The sequence below is a fragment of the Symphalangus syndactylus genome, chromosome 13, assembly GCF_028878055.3.
Source record: "Symphalangus syndactylus isolate Jambi chromosome 13, NHGRI_mSymSyn1-v2.1_pri, whole genome shotgun sequence".
In the NCBI taxonomy this organism is placed as follows: Eukaryota; Metazoa; Chordata; class Mammalia; order Primates; family Hylobatidae; genus Symphalangus; species Symphalangus syndactylus.
Window position 1 is genome coordinate 42,262,570 of NC_072435.2, and position 15,727 is coordinate 42,278,296.

A 15,727-nucleotide genomic window follows, 5' to 3' on the forward strand; every position below is an offset into this window, starting at 1 on the left:
CTCCTGAGTAGCTGGGATTACGGGCGTGCACCACCACACCCAGCTGTTTTGTATTTTAATAGAGACAGGGTTTTGCCATGTTCGCCAGACTGGTCTCAAACTCGTGACCTAAAGTGATCCACCTGCCTCAGCCTATCAAAGTACCGGGATTGCAGGTGTGAGCCACCACACCCGTCCCCTGTTCCCCCTTTGTAATGACGTCTCACTCCTCTTCACTGCTTGATAGATTGTAGATGCCAGGAGTCAGGGGGCCTGCACCTGTCTCCGTGTCACCCCTGTGTCCTCCAAAGAGCAGGCACACTATAGGTACTCAATAACAACTTGCTGGGGGCAAGGCGGGAGCAAGCTGTCTCTGCACCTGTGGCACCAGATGTTTTGTTGGACTGCAGACAGGGTGACTTGGGCTGTCCTTGTTCCGCCCCCAGGGCTCACCTGCTTGAGGAAACAGGAACTGCCTCGGGGCAGCCAGCTCCGCCCCATTGACGTGCAGACCTTGAATCGAAACCCAGGCTCCTGCAGGCACTGGCACAGCTACAGCGAGGGCCTCGGCCATCCAAGGGTCTCCCAGGTATGTGACCCAGAAGCCTCAGCCCTCCTCTCAGCCCTCGAGGAGACAGAACATGGGGGCTAGGCTAGGCCACAAGGAGGGACAGGGTTAGTGGGGCCCGGGGTGGCAGGAGGGATTTTCTGGGGGGATGGGGGAGAGCTTCATGGAGGAGGGGATATTTGTGGTGACCACAAATGGAAAATGGAGCTGGAGTTGGGGAAAAGGGGGTCTTGGTAGGACAACAGCATGAGCAAAGGTGTGCAGAGGCAAGAGAGAGAGAGCAAGGATGTCTTTAGGTCTAGAATGTGGGTAGCAGGGAAGTAGAGGAGGCTCCCAGGCCAGGGTCAGGAGCTTGAATTTGAGCATGAGATCTTTCATCACTTGATAGCTTTTCATCAGCAAAGACCCTTGCAGAAAAAAACATCACAAGAACCTAGCCCTAAGCCCTGATCCCTAGGAGGCCCTCAGGCTGGTGGAGACAGAGCAAGATAAAGACACTTTAGCTCCATGGAGTCATGGCTGGACCAGAGAGAGGAATGGGGGGGAACGCTGGGGACAGAGAGGGGTGCCAGGGCTTTGTCTGGGGGGAGACGTAGGAAAGCTGCCTGGAGGAGGGGACATTTTTACTGGGTTTTGAAGGATAAATAGGAGTTCTTCTAAGTAAAAAAAAAAAAGAATAAGCCTGTAAACATTACCCCATGCTAGGTCACAACTGGATTCATGAATATTGTATATATCTCTCTCTATATATACAGTGCCAGCTAAACTTTCCTAGGTAAATATCATTATCCCCAAATTAAAGGCAGAAATACAGGCACAGAGAGCCATTAAGTGACTTACCTGAGGTCACACAGTGGCTAAGTGGGGGAGCCAGGGTTTGAACCCAGGCCATCTGGGTCGAATCCCAGCTCTTTTTTTTTTTTTTTTTTTTTTTTTTTTTGTGAGACGGAGTCTTGCTCTGTCGCCCAGGCTGGAGTGCAATGACTCGATCTCAGCTCACTGCAAGCTCTGCCTCCCGGGTTCACGCCATTCTCCTGCCTCAGCCTCTTGAGTAGCTGGGACTACAGGTGCCTGCCACCACCCCCAGCTAATTTTTTGTATTTTTAGTAGAGACAGGGTTTCACCATGTTAGCCAGGATGGTCTCGATCTCCTGACCTCGTGATCTGCCTGCCTCAGCCTTCCCAAAGTGCTGAGATTACAGGCGTGAGCCACCGCACCTGGCCCAGGCTCTTTTTTTGTTGTTGGTGGTGATGGGGGTTTTTTGGTTGTTGTTTTTTTTTTGTGAGACAGAGTTTCGCTCTGTTGCTCAGGCTGGAGTGCAGTGGTGCGATCTTGGCTCACTGCAAACTCTGCCTCCCGGGTTCAGGTGATTCTCCTGCCTCAGCCTCCCGAGTAGCTGAGACTACAGGCACATGCCATCATAATTTTTGTATGTATGTATGTATGTATGTATGTATGTATGTATGTATTTATTTATTTATTTATTTATTTATTTATTTATTTTGAGATGGAGTCTTGCTCTGTTGCCCAGGCTGGAGTGCAGTGGCTCAATCTCAGCTCACTGCAACCTCTGCCTCCCAGGTTCATGCAATTCTGCCTCAGCCTCCTGAGTAGCTGGGATTACAGGCGTGAGCCACCTTGCCCAGATAATGTTTGTATTTTTATTAGAGACAGGGTTTCACCATGTTGGCCAGGCTGGTCTCAAACTCCTGGCCTCAGGTGATCCGCCTGCCTCAGGCTCCAACAGTGCTGGGATTACAGTGCTGGGTGTGAGCCACTGCACCCAGCCTCCAATTCCAGGCTCTTAATTGCTTTGTCACCCTGCTTTATTAAACATTTCTTAATACAGTTATTTAATTTTGGTTGCCCCAGAATTCCTTCAGGCCATACCCCAGAGGATATGCTTGACATCTGGTTGGAGAAAGTCAATATTGACTGCCATTGGTCAACAGGCCCCGCCTCCTCATAGAAACAGCCCAGTAAAAAGATGTTTTGAGATATTGAAACATTAGATGGGGCCAATGGGTGGAGGGAGTGAGCTCCAGTTTAAGGACAGAATTTATGGTGAGCAGCCGGGCGCAGTGGCTCACGCCTGTAATCCCAGCACTTTGGGAGGCGAAGGCAGGCGGATCACTTGAGGTCGGGAGTTGGAGACCAGCCTGGCCAATATGGTGAAACCCCATCTCTGCTAAAAATACAAAAATGAGCCAGGCGTGGTGGCACATGCCTGTAATCCCAGCTATTCAAGAGGCTAAGGCAGGAGAATCACTTGAACCTGGGAGGCGGAGGCTGCAGTGAGCTGAGATCACGCCACTGCACTCCAGCCTGGGCAATAGAGCGAGACTCCATCTCAAAAAAAAAAGAATTAAGGGTGAGCAAGAGGGGTCCTGAAGGAACTATCTAGCAAGATACAATCCTTTGGCTTGTCTTACACTCACTTAATACTGTTTTGCAAAACGGTGCTGCTTTCTCTCTCCAGCTCTGTCATTGGTACACAAAGTCCCGTGGTACTGCTTGCTTAAAATTGTCAAGAAAGTGTGTGAATTAATGATGCATCTGACATATTGTAAGTGTGCCATGAGTGGCTACAACGTGTGGTGACGTTGGTGGCAGAAGTGACTGTCTGAAGCCACATTTCTCTGGTGTTTAATGAAACCAAGGCAGGCAGGCACCGTGGCTCGTGCCTGTAGTCCCAGTATGTTGGGAGGCTGAGGTGTTAGGATTGCTTGAGCCCAGGAGTTCGAGGCCAGCCTGGATAACAGAGCAAGACCCTGTCTCTACAAAAAAAATTTTCAAAATTAGCCAGGCATGGTAATGCATGCCTGTAGTCCCAACTACTCGGGAGGTTGAGGTGGGAGGATTGCTTGAGCCTGGGAGGTTGAGGCTGCAGTGAGGAGCATGAGCTGTGATTGCACCATTGCACACTCCAGCCTCAGGAACAGAGGAAACCCAGTCTCAAAAAAAAAAAAAAAAAAAAGAAAGAAAGAAAGAAATCAGGGCAACCCTTTTTGACCATCACTGTTGGGTCTGCTGTTTATTTCGTTCACTTGCCATTTTGTCATTTCCTCATTCCTCCAGGGGCATTGGTATTTACTTAATATTTAAATACTCTACTCTTTTTTTTTTTTTTTTTTTTGAGACGGAGTCTCACTCTGTCCCCCAGGCTGGAGTGCAATGGCACGATCTTGGCTCACTGCAACCTCTGCCTCCTGGGTTCTAGCGATTCTCCTGCCTCAGCCTCCTGAGTGGCTTGGATTACAGGCACCCACCACCACATCTGGCTAATTTTTGTATTTTTATTAGAGACGGGGTTTCACCATGTTGGCCAGGCTGGTCTCGAACTCCTGACCTCAGGTGATCCACCTGCCTCAGCCTCCCAAAGTGCTGGGATTACAGGCGTGAACCACCATGCCCAGCTCTAAATACTCTATTATTAAATTTCAAAACATTTATTTATAAAAGGAACCTCTAGTCCTTGCAATAATGGCATAAAAGTCTGGGCACAATGGCTCACACCTGTAATCCTAGCACTTTGGGAGGCTGACACAGGCAGATTGCTTGAGTCCAGGAGTTTGAGACCAATGTGGGCAGCAAGGTGAAACCCCATCTCTACAAAAATACAAAAATTAGCCAGACGTGGTGGCACATGCCTGTGGTCCCAGCTACTTGGGGGACTGAGGTGGAAGAATCACTTGAGGGAAGAAGGTCGAGGCTGCAGTGAGCCAAGATGGGGCCACTGCACTCCAGCCTGGGTGACAGAGCGAGACCCTGTCTCAAAAAAAAAGAAAAAAACACAATGGCATAAGAAGAATAAAAGGAAAAGTCCTTGAAGGACTTTGGGGATGAGCCAAGGAATGAATGTGTAAAAACTATCAGGCACATAGTAGGTGCCCAAAAACCACAAGCCAGTGGGTTTTTTTGTTTTGTTTTGTTTTGTTTTGAGACAGAGTCTCACTCTGTTGCCCAGGCTGGAGTGCAGTGGTGCAATCTCGGCTCACTGCAGCCTCCGCCTCCTGGGTTACAGTGATTCTCGTGCCTCAGCCTCCCAAGAAGCTGCGATTATAGGCACATGCCGCTGTGCCCGGCTCATTTTTGTATTTTTGTAGTGACAGGGTTTCACCACGTGGCCCAGACTGGTCTTGAACTCCTGACCTCAGGTAATCCACCTGCCTCAGCCTCCCAAAGTTCTAGGATTACAGGCATGAGCCACCACGCCCGGCCACACAAGCCAGTTTTTTTGTTGTTGTTGTTTTTGAAATATGGTCTTGCTCTGTTCCCCAGACTGGACTGCAATGGCACAACCACAGCTCACTGCAGCCACATCCTCCCGAGCTCAAGGGATCCTCCCACCTCAGCCTCCTGAGTAGCTGGGACTACAGGCATGCACCACCACACCCAGCTAATTTTTAAATTTTATTTTATTTATTTATTTACTTATTTATTTTTTGAGGAGTCTCACTCTGTCACCCAGGCTGGAGTGCAGTGTTGCGATCTTGGCTCCCTGCAACCTCTGCCCCCCGGGTTCAAGCGATTCTCCTGCCTCAGCCTCCGGAGTAGCTGGGATTACAGGTGCCCACCACCACACCCAGCTGATTTTTGTATTTTTAGTAAAGACAGGGTTTCACCAGGTTGACCAGGCTGGTCTCAAACTCCTGACCTCAGGTGATCTACCCACCTTGGCTTCCCAAAGTGCTGAGATTACAGGCGTGAGCCACCACACCTGGCCGAATTTTTTAATTTTTTTGTAGAGATAGGAGTCTCGCTATGTTGCCCAGGCTGGTCTGGAACTCCTGGGCTCAAGCAATCCTCCCACCTTGGCCTCCCAAAGTGCTGGTATTACACGTGTGAGCCATCACACCCAGCCACAAGCCAGTTTTAAGTCCATTGCTCTGTCCACCCTGGAGGACTTCTCAAAGGAGGAGGCACCATAAGCTTCAAGAACAGAGCAAAGATAAGAGGTGCATCAAGCTTGATTCTTGTCCTCCCTCCCATCTCTACCCAGGTGACCTTCCCTCCACCCCAGGAAGCTATGACAGAGGCCAGGAAGCCGCCCCTACCGCTACCCCCACGGCTGGACTGGTTTGTGCACACCCAGGTGGGCCAGCTGGCCCAAGACGGGGTCCCCGAGTGGTTCCATGGTGCAATCTCAAGAGAGTGAGGACACAACCACACCCTCCACCCTGCCCTCCCCATTCTTTCCTTGTCTGTCCCTACCCTGGGCAGCTTTTAACTGCAGAATTCTGGACTTGGCTCAGCTCAGTGTGGCAAGAGGCTAAAATGAGCTCCAGGCTCCCAGGCTTGAATCCTGCCACCTCTGTGGGCTCACTGTGTGACCTGGGGCAAGTTACTTGCTCTCTGTGGGCCTCAGCTTTCTCTATACAAGTGGCCAACAGGCCAGCACTGCCAGGGACCTGGCAGCACCCCACACCTCGCCCAGGCCAAGCATTACCAATCAACGATGGCAGGATGCAGCCTCAGAATCTTTCTCTCTTTCTTTCTTTTTGAGACAGGGTCTCACTCTGTCACCCAGGCTGGAGTGCAGTGGTGCAATCTTGGCTCACTGCAACCTCTGCCTCCCTGATTCAAGTGATTCTTCTGCCTCAACCTCCTGAGTAGCTGGGATTACAGGCACATGCCACCAAGCCCAGCTAATTTTTGTGTTTATAGTAGAGATAGGGTTTCACCATGTTGGCCAGGCTGGTCTCAAACTCCTGGCCTCAAGTGATCCACCCACCTCGGCCTCCCAAAATGCTGGGATTACAGGCGTGAGCCACCGCACCCAGCCAGAATCTTTCTGAACACAGTACCCCAAGCACCTGCTCTCAACCCATCAGGATACAACCAATGTGCCCTTTCTTTTTTTTTCTTTTTCTATTTTTTTTTTTTTTGAGACAGAGTTCTGCTCCTGTTGCCCAGGCTGGTGTGTAGTGGCGCAATCTCGGCTCACTGCAGCCTCTACCTCCTGGGTTCAAGCAATCCTCCTGCCTCATGAGTAGCTGGGACTACAGGCATGCACCACCACGCCCGGCTAATACTTGTATTTTTAGTAGAGACGAGGTTTCACCATGTTGGCCAGGCTAGTCTCAAACTCCTGACCTCAAGTGATCTGCCCGCCTCGGCCTCCCAAAGTGCTGGGATTACAGGCATGAGCCACTATGCCTGGCCCCAGTGTGCCCTTTCTACCTCAGACTGTGAGCTCTGAGGATGTGGGCCCGGCTTTAACTAAATGGAGGAAAAAATATTTATGGCCACTCTCTGCATGCAGGAAATTGAGAAAATTCTGTGAAGGCCACAGAGAGGAAGTAGTGTTGGTCATGGTTTCTGAGCTCTGGGGCCTTGCTGAACAACAGAAATATAACATGAGTTGCACATTGCAATGTAAAAAAATTTTAGTAGTTATATTAAAAGAAGCAGCTGGATGCACTGGCACTTACCTTTAATCCCAGCTACTTGGAAGGCTGAGGCAGGAGGATCGCTTGAGCCCAGGAGTTCAAGGCTGGACTGGACAACATAGTGAGACTCCATCTCTAAAAGGAATTTTAGGCTGGGTGCGGTGGCTCATGCTTGTAATCCCAGCACTTTGGGAGGCCGAGGCGGGCAGACCACCTGAGGTCAGGAGTTCGAGACCAGCCTGGACAACATGGTGAAACCTTGTGTCTACTAAAAATACAAAATTAGCCAGGCGTGGTGGTGCATGCCTGTAATCCCAGCTATTCGAGAGGCTGAGGCAGGAGAATCACTTGAACCCGGGAGGCGGAGGTTGCAGTGAGCTGAGATCGTGCCACTGCACTCCAGCCTGAGCAACAAGAGTGAAACTCCGTCTCAAAAAAAAAAAAAAAAAAAAATTAACCGGGCATGGTGACACGTGCCTGTAATCCCAGCTACTCGGGTGGCTGAGGCAGGAGACTTGCTGGAACCCTGGAGGCAGAGGCTGCAGTAAGCTGAGATTGTGCCACTGCACTCCAGCCTGGGTGACAGAGCAAGACTCCAACTCAAAAAAAAAAAAATTATTTTTTAAATTAGCCAGGCGTGTGGAACATGCCTGTGGTTCTGGCTACTCAGGAGGCTGAGGTGGGAGGATCTCTTGAGCCCAGGAATTCAAGGTTTCAGTGAGTTATGATTGCACCTCTGCACTCCAGCCTGAGTGATAGAGCAAGACCCTGTCTCAAAAACAAAAAACGATTCATGAAACAGCATATGTTCCTTTTTTGTGCTGTTTTGGAAATCAGTACAAAAGGCCAGTGGCCTCTGCATTGAAGAGTACAGGACCAAAGTCTCCCCACCTTGTCCCACGGAAAGCCGCCTTCCTCTCTGTGAACTCCAGATAATAATGGTAGTAATATAGAAAACAGACTGGTTTTTGCTGTAATCCCAGTACTTTGGGAGGCCGAGGCGGGTGGATCACCAGAGGTCAGGAGTTCGAGACCAGCCTGACAAACAGGTGAAACTCCGTCTCTACTAAAAATACAAAAAATTAGCTGGGCGTGGTTGCAGGTACCTGTAAGCCCAGTTACTTGGGAGGCTGAGGCAGGAGAATAGCTTGAACCTGGGAGGCAGAGGTTGCAGTGAGCCAAGATTGCATCATTGCACTCCAGCCTGGACAACAAGAGCAAAACTCCGTCGCAAAAAAAAAAAAAAAAAAAAAAGAGAGAATAATAGTAATAATAACAACAAACACTTTGGGAGCACTTAGCAGGTAGCAGCTGTCATGCTCATGTTGCAAGTTCTTTCTGTTCTCACAGCAGCCTTGGAAGTGGAGTTTACTCTCCCCTTGAGGAAGCTGAAGGTCAGAAAGGGAGAGACGATTGCCTGAGGTCACACAGCTGATGGACAGTAGAGCTGGGTTATGAACTCGAATGCATCTGAGTATACAGCTCCTTCTTTGTTACTTGTGACACTTTGATCCACCCAAAGGTGCCTTAATCGGGGGATTCCAGGCATTGGGAAGTGGCTGTGGGAGATGGAAGGAGGTCTGGCCTGAGATCAATGCCATCAGACGCCTCCTAGCTCCTCGGGGGGAACATCCCTAATCCCTGAATAGCCCAAGGTCTGCAACAACTGAAAAAAAAAAAAAAAAAAAAAAGATGGGTTTGAGATGTTTGTTCATTTAGAAAACAGGCCGGGCACGGTGGCTCACGCCTGTAATCCCAGCACTTTGGGAGGCTGAGGCAGGCAGATCACTTGAGGACAGGGGTTTGAGACCAGCCTGGCCAACATGGTGAAACCCTGTCTCTACTAAAAAAAAAAAATAGCTGGGCATGGTGGCGGGTGCCTGTAATCCCAGCTACTTGGGAGGCTGAGGCAAGAGAATCACCCGAACCCGGGAGGTTGAGGCTGCAGTAAGCCGAGATCACGCCATTGCACTCCAGCCTGGGTGACACAGCAAGACTCTATCTCAAAAAAAAAAAAAAAAAAAAAAGGAAAAAAGAGGCCGGGCACAGTGGCTCACACCTATAATCCCAGCACTTTGGGAGGCCGAGGCGGGCAGATCACGAGGTCAGGAGATCGAGACCATCCTGGCTAACATGGTGAAACCCCGTCTCTACTAAAATATACAAAAAATTAGCCGGGCGTGGTGGCGGGCGCCTGTAGTCCCAGCTACTTGGGAGGCTGAGGCAGGAGAATGGCGTGAATCCAGGAGGTGGAGCTTGCAGTGAGCTGAGATTGCGCCACTGCACTCCAGCCTGGGGGACATAGCGAGACTCTGTCTCAGAAAAAAAAAAGGAAAAAAGAAATATGAAAACTACCAGCCTTCTCCATGAATGGGCCAATGGCCCCAGGAGTCTAACTGGTATGTGGGGCGACCGGACTGTGTCATTTCCTTTCTATGTGTGCCCTTCCAGGGATGCTGAGAACTTGCTGGAGTCACAGCCACTGGGATCCTTTCTCATCAGGGTCAGTCACAGCCATGTGGGCTACACACTCTCCTACAAGTAAGGCCTGGGCCGGGGGCCAGGGCAGGGGCAGGTGGGCTCTCGGGTTTCCTTGGAGGGGGCAAGGGGTGCTTCATGTCATAGCTTCTCAGAAAGCAGCAGTAACTGAGGCTGTGGATCTGAGAACGGGAGCTGCTAGCCAGGCAATGAGTGAAGCTTTTATCTGTAGTGGCATGTTTCATCTGAGGTCAGCCTTTGTACTCCTGTGTTATAAATGGGGGAAACTGAGGCACAGCGAGGTTAGTAACCTGCTGGGTGTCCCATGGCTAGTGAGTGAATAAGCCTGCATGTGAACCTGGGGTAGTCTGGCTGTAGCAGTGATGCTGCCAGCCCAAGGGCTGGGGACTTGGGGCAGGGATGAGGGGAAGTAGGATGTCCCAGCCCCCACAGTGTCTCCACAGAGCCCAAAGCAGCTGCTGCCATTTCATGGTGAAGCTCTTGGATGATGGGACTTTCATGATCCCCGGGGAGAAGGTGGCCCACACCTCGCTGGATGCCTTGGTCACCTTCCACCAGCAGAAGCCAATTGAGCCGCGCAGGGAGCTGCTGACACAGCCCTGCAGGCAGGTGAGGGCAGGGGCCCACAAGGTTCACAGCCATTTCCTTGGGGCCAAGCCCCCCAGACCCCTTTGTTTCCCATGCCCCCATCAGCTACTCTTGATTCTGTCACTCTCAGGGTCTTTGGCCCCTCTGGCCCCACCCCTCGTAGTCCCTCTGCCCCCCCCAGCCGTCTCCCTTGTGGTTCCTGCTTCCCCATGGCTCCGCCCTCCAGGCCCATGTCAACAGGCTGATTTTTTATAAGGGTTCATGTGCTAAGTATAATCTTGGCTCATCTGAAGGAATGGCATCTTTCCTTAGAAGGCTCAGTGGGTGTGGCCTGGCTCCCAATAAACTGCTGTGAGCTGGGCATGTTTCCTTAGAAGACCTAGTGGGCGTGGCCTAGCCCCTAAGAAACTGCTGAGGAGGCGGTATCTCTCCTTAGAAGGCTCAGTGGGTGTGGCCTAGCTCCCAATAAACTGCTGTGGGTGGGGCATCTTTCCTTAGAAGGCTCAGTGGGTGTTGCCTAGCCCCTAAGAAACTGCTGTGGGTGGGGCATCTTTACTTATAGGGCTCAGTGGGCCTGGCCTAGCTCTCAAGAAACTGTGGTAGGTGGGGCATCTTTCCTTAGAAGGCTCAGTAGGTGTGGCCTGGCTCCCAAGAAACTGCTATGGGCGGGGCATCTTTCCTTATAGGGCTCAGTGGGCCTGGCCTAGCTCCCAAGAAACTGTTGTGGGCGGGGCATCTTTCCTTAGAAAGCTCAGTGGGTGTGGCCTAGCTCCCAAGAAACTGCTATGGGCAGGGCATCTTTCTTTAGAAGGTTCAGTGGGTGTGTCAGGACCCCTAAGAAATGGCTGTGGGTGGGGCATATTTTCTTATAACGCTTAGTGGGCGTGACCTAGGTACTAAGAAACTGCTATTCAAGGGATGGTCCCTGAGACCTGCCTTCCAGGGTCGGCGCAGGACCTCTCCCCCTCCCTAGTGCTGAGTTACAGTCCCCTTCCGCCCTGCAGAAGGATCCCGCAAATGTGGATTATGAGGATCTCTTCCTCTACTCCAACGCAGTGGCCGAGGAAGCTGCCTGCCCGGTGTCTGCCCCTGAGGAGGTATGTATATGACAGGAGGCTGGCACCGCCCACCTGGCTGAGGGGCAGGAGCAGAGGTGATCAACAGCTGTCAGAGGAGGCTCCTTCTAGAATGAGAATGCGATCCTACAGCTTGGTGCTTTAAACCTTTCCAGTGCTTTCCCAACACCGAGATTAAATTTCAAACTACAATCTCAGTTCCTCTTTCTGCCTATCACCTACCCAGCACCAGCCCTGCTGCCATACCGTCTGTTGTTCAGACACTCCAAGCTAGCCTTGGGGTCTCTGCGTGTGCCGGCCCCACCTCAGGTCCTTTGCACAAACTGTGTGCCCTGCCCCTAGATTTCCCATGTCTTCATTCATTTCTCCTTCAAGTGCCTCCTTCCCCAGGCCCCAGACCTAAAGCAACACCTTCTGGATTCTCCTTCACATTACCCTGTTTATTCACTGCAGCGGACTTCCCAAAAATGTTCCCCCAAATCCTATTTACTTATGGGTTTACATGCTCCCTGGCTGCCTTCCCAATCAGACTGTGAGCTCTGAGAGACTGGAGACTCCATCTGGCTTGTTTGCCTTTGCTTCTCCCACCCCTCTGAGAGGACCTGCCATATTGAAGGTGCTTAACTAATGAATCTCTGGAGTAGATGAATGAATGCATCTTGGGGTTTGGGAGACCTTTAGGCACCCCTAGGTTGAAGTCTAAGTGCTTTCCAAGCCCCTTGCCCAGCAGGGGAAGTTATGACAGTGGTGCAAATGAAACAGGCTGGTGTGATGGACATCAGTGAGGGGGGGGGTGCAAGTGGGGGAAGGCAGTCAGGGAAGGCTTCCTAGAGGAGGTGGCATATAGCTGAGATCTGCAAGGTAAGGAGGAGCCAGTCATACACACAGACACAGGGAGGACATTCCAGGCAGAGGGAATGGCACTTGCAAAAGTCCTGGGGCTTGGTGTGTTTGGAAAACAGAACAAAAAAAGCCAGCATATAGATGGAGTGGGGTTAGTGAGAGAGAGATTGTCAGAAGCTGAAGCCCCAGGGTCAGCAGGGGCCAATAGTGCAGGGCCTTGGGTCCAAGGTGAGGAGCTGGGATTCTAGTCCAATTGCACCAGGGAGGAGCCATAGGAGAGTGTATGCATGGGAGGACTTTTTTTTTTTTTTTTTTTTTTGAGACGGAGTCTTGCTTTGTCGACCAAGCTGGAGTGCAATGGCACAGTCTAGGCTCGCTGCAACCTCTGCCTCCCAGGTTCAAGCGATTCTCCTGCCTCAGGCTTCTGAGTAGCTGGGACTACAGGTGCGTGCTAATTTTTGCATTTTTAGTAGAGACGGGGTTTCACCATGTTGGCCAGACTGGTCTCAAACCCCTGACCTCATGATCTGCTCACCTCGGCCTCCCAAAGTGCTGGGATTATAGGCGTGAGCTACCACACCTGGCCAGGACTGGTGGTTTTAAATGTTTCCTGTGGCTACTGGCTGCAGAAGGGGCTTTCCTGGGCACTGGTGGAGATGGAAAGAAGGAGGAAGTGAGGTGGGGCTGGGGGACAGTGTCAAGGTGGGAGGGACAAAAATGAGAGCCCAGGCGTGGAAAGAAACATGGATATTTGGTCTGCGTAGTGGCTCACACCTGTATTCCCAGTGCTTTGGGAGGCTGAGGCGAGAGGATTGCTTGAGGCCAGGACTTTGAGACCAGCCTGGGCAACACAGCAAGACCCTGTCTCCACAAAAAATTAAAAAATTAGCCAGGCATAGTGGCGCATGCCTGTAGTCAGCTACTCTGGGGCCTGAGGTGAGAGGATTGCTTGAGCCCGGGAGTTCGAGGCTGCAGTGAGCCATGATGGCACCACTGCACTCCAGCCTGGGTGACAAAGCAAGACCCTCTCAAAAAAAAAAAATCTGTAGAGATGGGCTCTCACTACATTGCCCAGGCTGGTCTCAAACTCCTGGCCTCAAACAATCCTCCTGCCTCAGCCTCCCAAAGCACTGGGATTACAGGCGTGAGCTATCACACCTGGCCCCACATTTTTGTAAAGATAGTATTTTGTTACCTGTGAAAATCAGGTAAAATTCACATTTCCATGTTTATAAATAAAGCTATATTAGAACCCAGGCACGTTCATTGGTTGACATGTGACCTCTGGCATCCCCTACAACAGCAGAGCTAAGTGATTGAGACAGATGGTACAGCCTGCAAAGTTGAAATATTTACTCGCTGAGTCTTTGTAAAAGAACTTTGCCAGGCTGGGTGCAGTGGCTCATGCCTGTAATCCCAGCACTCTGGGAGGCCGAGATGGGTGGATCACCTGAGGTCAGGAGTTCAAGACCACCAGGGCCAACATGGTGAAACCATGTCTCTACTAAAAATACAAAAATTAGCCAGGCATGGTGGTGTGCTTTTAGTTCTAGCTACTTGGGAGGCTGAGGCAGGAGAATCGCTTGAACCCAGGAGGTGGAGGTTGCAGCGAGCCGAGATTGCACCACTGCACTGCAGACTGGGCGATAGAGTGAAACTCCATCTCAAAAAAAAAAAAAAAAAAAGAAGAAGAAGAAGTTTGCCAACCCCTGGGGGAGACAGCAAAGCCATTTACTGAGACGAGAAAGATGGGGCATGGGATCAGGTTTGGGGGTTCACACGCGGACATTTCTCAGCCGCAGGGTGTCTGGGTGGAACCCAGGCTCCAATTTCTGGGACAGACATGGTGCTCTGGTGGGCGAGCTACCCCAGGCCTCACCCACTCTCGTTTTCAGGCCTCCCCAAAGCCAGTCCTGTGTCACCAATCAAAGGAAAGGAAGCCGTCAACAGAGATGGACGGAATAAGCACCGAGGAAGCCACTTCCTCCTGCCCCCCAAAAGCCCCTCTTGGAGAGACCCGCCAGAAACTCTGGAGGAGCCTCAAAATGCTTCCCCAGAGAAGCCAGAGGGTCCGGCAGCAGCTAAAAAGCCACCTCGCCACTGTGAACTTGTCATCACTCTTGGATGTCCGGAGATCCACGGTGATCTCAGGCCCTGGGACCGGAAAAGGCAGCCAAGATCACTCAGGGGATCCCACCTCGGGGAACAGCGGCTACACGGATCTCCATGTGGCCACATCTCTCAAAAGCCCCTCACAGCCCCAGGCACCAAAAGACAGAAAGGTCCCCACCAGGAAGGCCGAGAGGTCGGCCAGCTGCATTGAGGTGACCCCAGGGGACAGGAGTTGGCACCAAATGGTAGTGAGAGCCCTATCCTCCCAGGAGTCCAAGCCAGAGCACCAGGGCTTGGCAGAGCCTGAGAACGACCAGCTCCCGGAGGAGTACCAACAACCGCCACCCTTTGCCCCTGGGTACTGCTAGAGAACAGGTCCACCCTGGCTCTGGGACTCTTGCTGCCAGGGGCTGCCACACTCCTGAATGTCCTAACATTTCTTCCATGGCCCCACACCATGGCATCCGGGAGTCTTCGGGAACCCGGGAAATAGAATAAAGATGTTTTTGGGGTCTGTTCCTGCACTCACCCATGGGGTGAGCTGGTTATTTTAGCAATAATCATCAGAGTGACGCTGATGGTTTGGGGCGCCACGTGTACATCAGCCCCGGTGCCAGACCCTCTATTCATTATTTTATGCCTCAGAGCAAGGCCCTCAGGGAGGGTCATCCTCCATGTTTTGAAGAAGAGACTGAGGTTCAGAGAGGACCAAGGCCACAGAGTTATGCGTGTCAGCACCAGGATTTGAAGCCAGGTGAATCCGAGCCCTTTTCCCACATCATCTGTTTGTCCTGTTGTCTAAAAGCACGCTGCAGGCCGGGCGCAGTGGCTCATGCCTGTAGTCCCAGCACTTTGTGGGGCCGAGGCAGGCAGATCGCTTGAGGCCAGGAGTTCGAGACCAGCCTGGCCAACATGGTGAAACCCCGTAAAAAATTCAAAAATTACCCGGACGTGGTGGCACATGCCTGTAATCCCAGCTACTTGGGAGCCTGAGGCAGGAGAATCACTTGAACCCAGGAGGCAGAGGTTGCAGTGAGCTGAGATCGCATCACTGCAGTCCAGCCTGGATGACAGAGTGAGATTCCATCTCAAAAAATAAATAAATAAAAATGAAATAAAAAAATAAAAGCACGCTGCAGGGTCTCTCACCAACCGGAGCTGTATCCAGGCTCAACTCCGAGTGTGTCCCCAGTGGCACCCGTGGCTATTCATGCCTTCCTCCTGGGGGTTTCATGCAGATGAAGGAGATGAGATGTGTTGAGGGCCTGGTGTGCAGTAGGCATTTGGACATCATCAGTGTTGGTTTCAGGAGAAGCACATGAGCGTCTTTCCTTTAAAAAGGGAAGAGGCAGCCGGGCGCGGTGGCTCATGCCTGTAATCCCAGCACTTTGGGAAGTGGAGGCAGGTGGATCACGAGGTCAGGAGATCGAGACCATCCTGGTTAACACAGTGAAACCCCATCTCTACTAAAAATATAAAAAATTAGCCAGGTGTGGTGGCGGGCACCTGTAGTCCCAGCTACTCAGGAGGCTGAGGCAGGAGAATGGCGTGAACCCGGGAGGCGGAGCTTGCAGTGAGCCAAGATCACACCACTGCACTCCAGCCTGGGTGACAGAGCGAAGAATCCGTCTCAAAAAAAAAAAAGGGAAGAGGCAGCCATGTGTGGTGG

At 51.5% G+C, this 15,727-nt stretch overlaps 1 protein-coding gene across 7 annotated transcripts; it reads left to right on the top strand.

Annotated features, from left to right (window-relative positions):
* The first annotated feature begins 204 nt into the window (after positions 1-204).
* On the top strand, positions 205-15,186 carry HSH2D (hematopoietic SH2 domain containing). Of its 7 annotated transcripts, XM_055239173.2 has the most exons (8): positions 209-306; positions 426-568; positions 5,551-5,702; positions 9,392-9,481; positions 9,883-10,048; positions 11,084-11,124; positions 11,557-11,719; positions 13,842-15,186. In XM_055239173.2, the coding sequence occupies exons 1-8, from the start codon at positions 234-236 to the stop codon at positions 14,424-14,426; spliced, it is 1,413 nt and encodes a 470-aa protein (XP_055095148.2). In that variant the 5' UTR covers positions 209-233; the 3' UTR covers positions 14,427-15,186. The 7 variants fall into 7 exon arrangements, with proteins under 7 accessions (XP_063472457.1, XP_055095148.2, XP_055095155.2 ...); XM_063616387.1 differs by lacking the exon at positions 11,557-11,719 and having other exon boundaries at positions 205-306; positions 11,032-11,124; XM_055239179.2 differs by lacking the exons at positions 209-306; positions 11,557-11,719 and adding an exon at positions 12,269-12,390 and having other exon boundaries at positions 453-568; positions 11,032-11,124.
* Positions 15,187-15,727: the final 541 nt, after the last annotated feature.

Excerpts from the sequence above, each read along its gene's own strand:
- HSH2D (XM_055239173.2), top strand. The coding sequence starts at position 234 with ATGCCAGGAGTCAGGGGGCCTGCACCTGTCTCCGTGTCACCCCTGTGT. Across the intron at positions 5,703-9,391 it reads CATGGTGCAATCTCAAGAGA|GGATGCTGAGAACTTGCTGG; the intron begins GTGAGGACACAA and ends GTGCCCTTCCAG. Across the intron at positions 10,049-11,083 it reads TGACACAGCCCTGCAGGCAG|TGGCCGAGGAAGCTGCCTGC; the intron begins GTGAGGGCAGGG and ends ACTCCAACGCAG.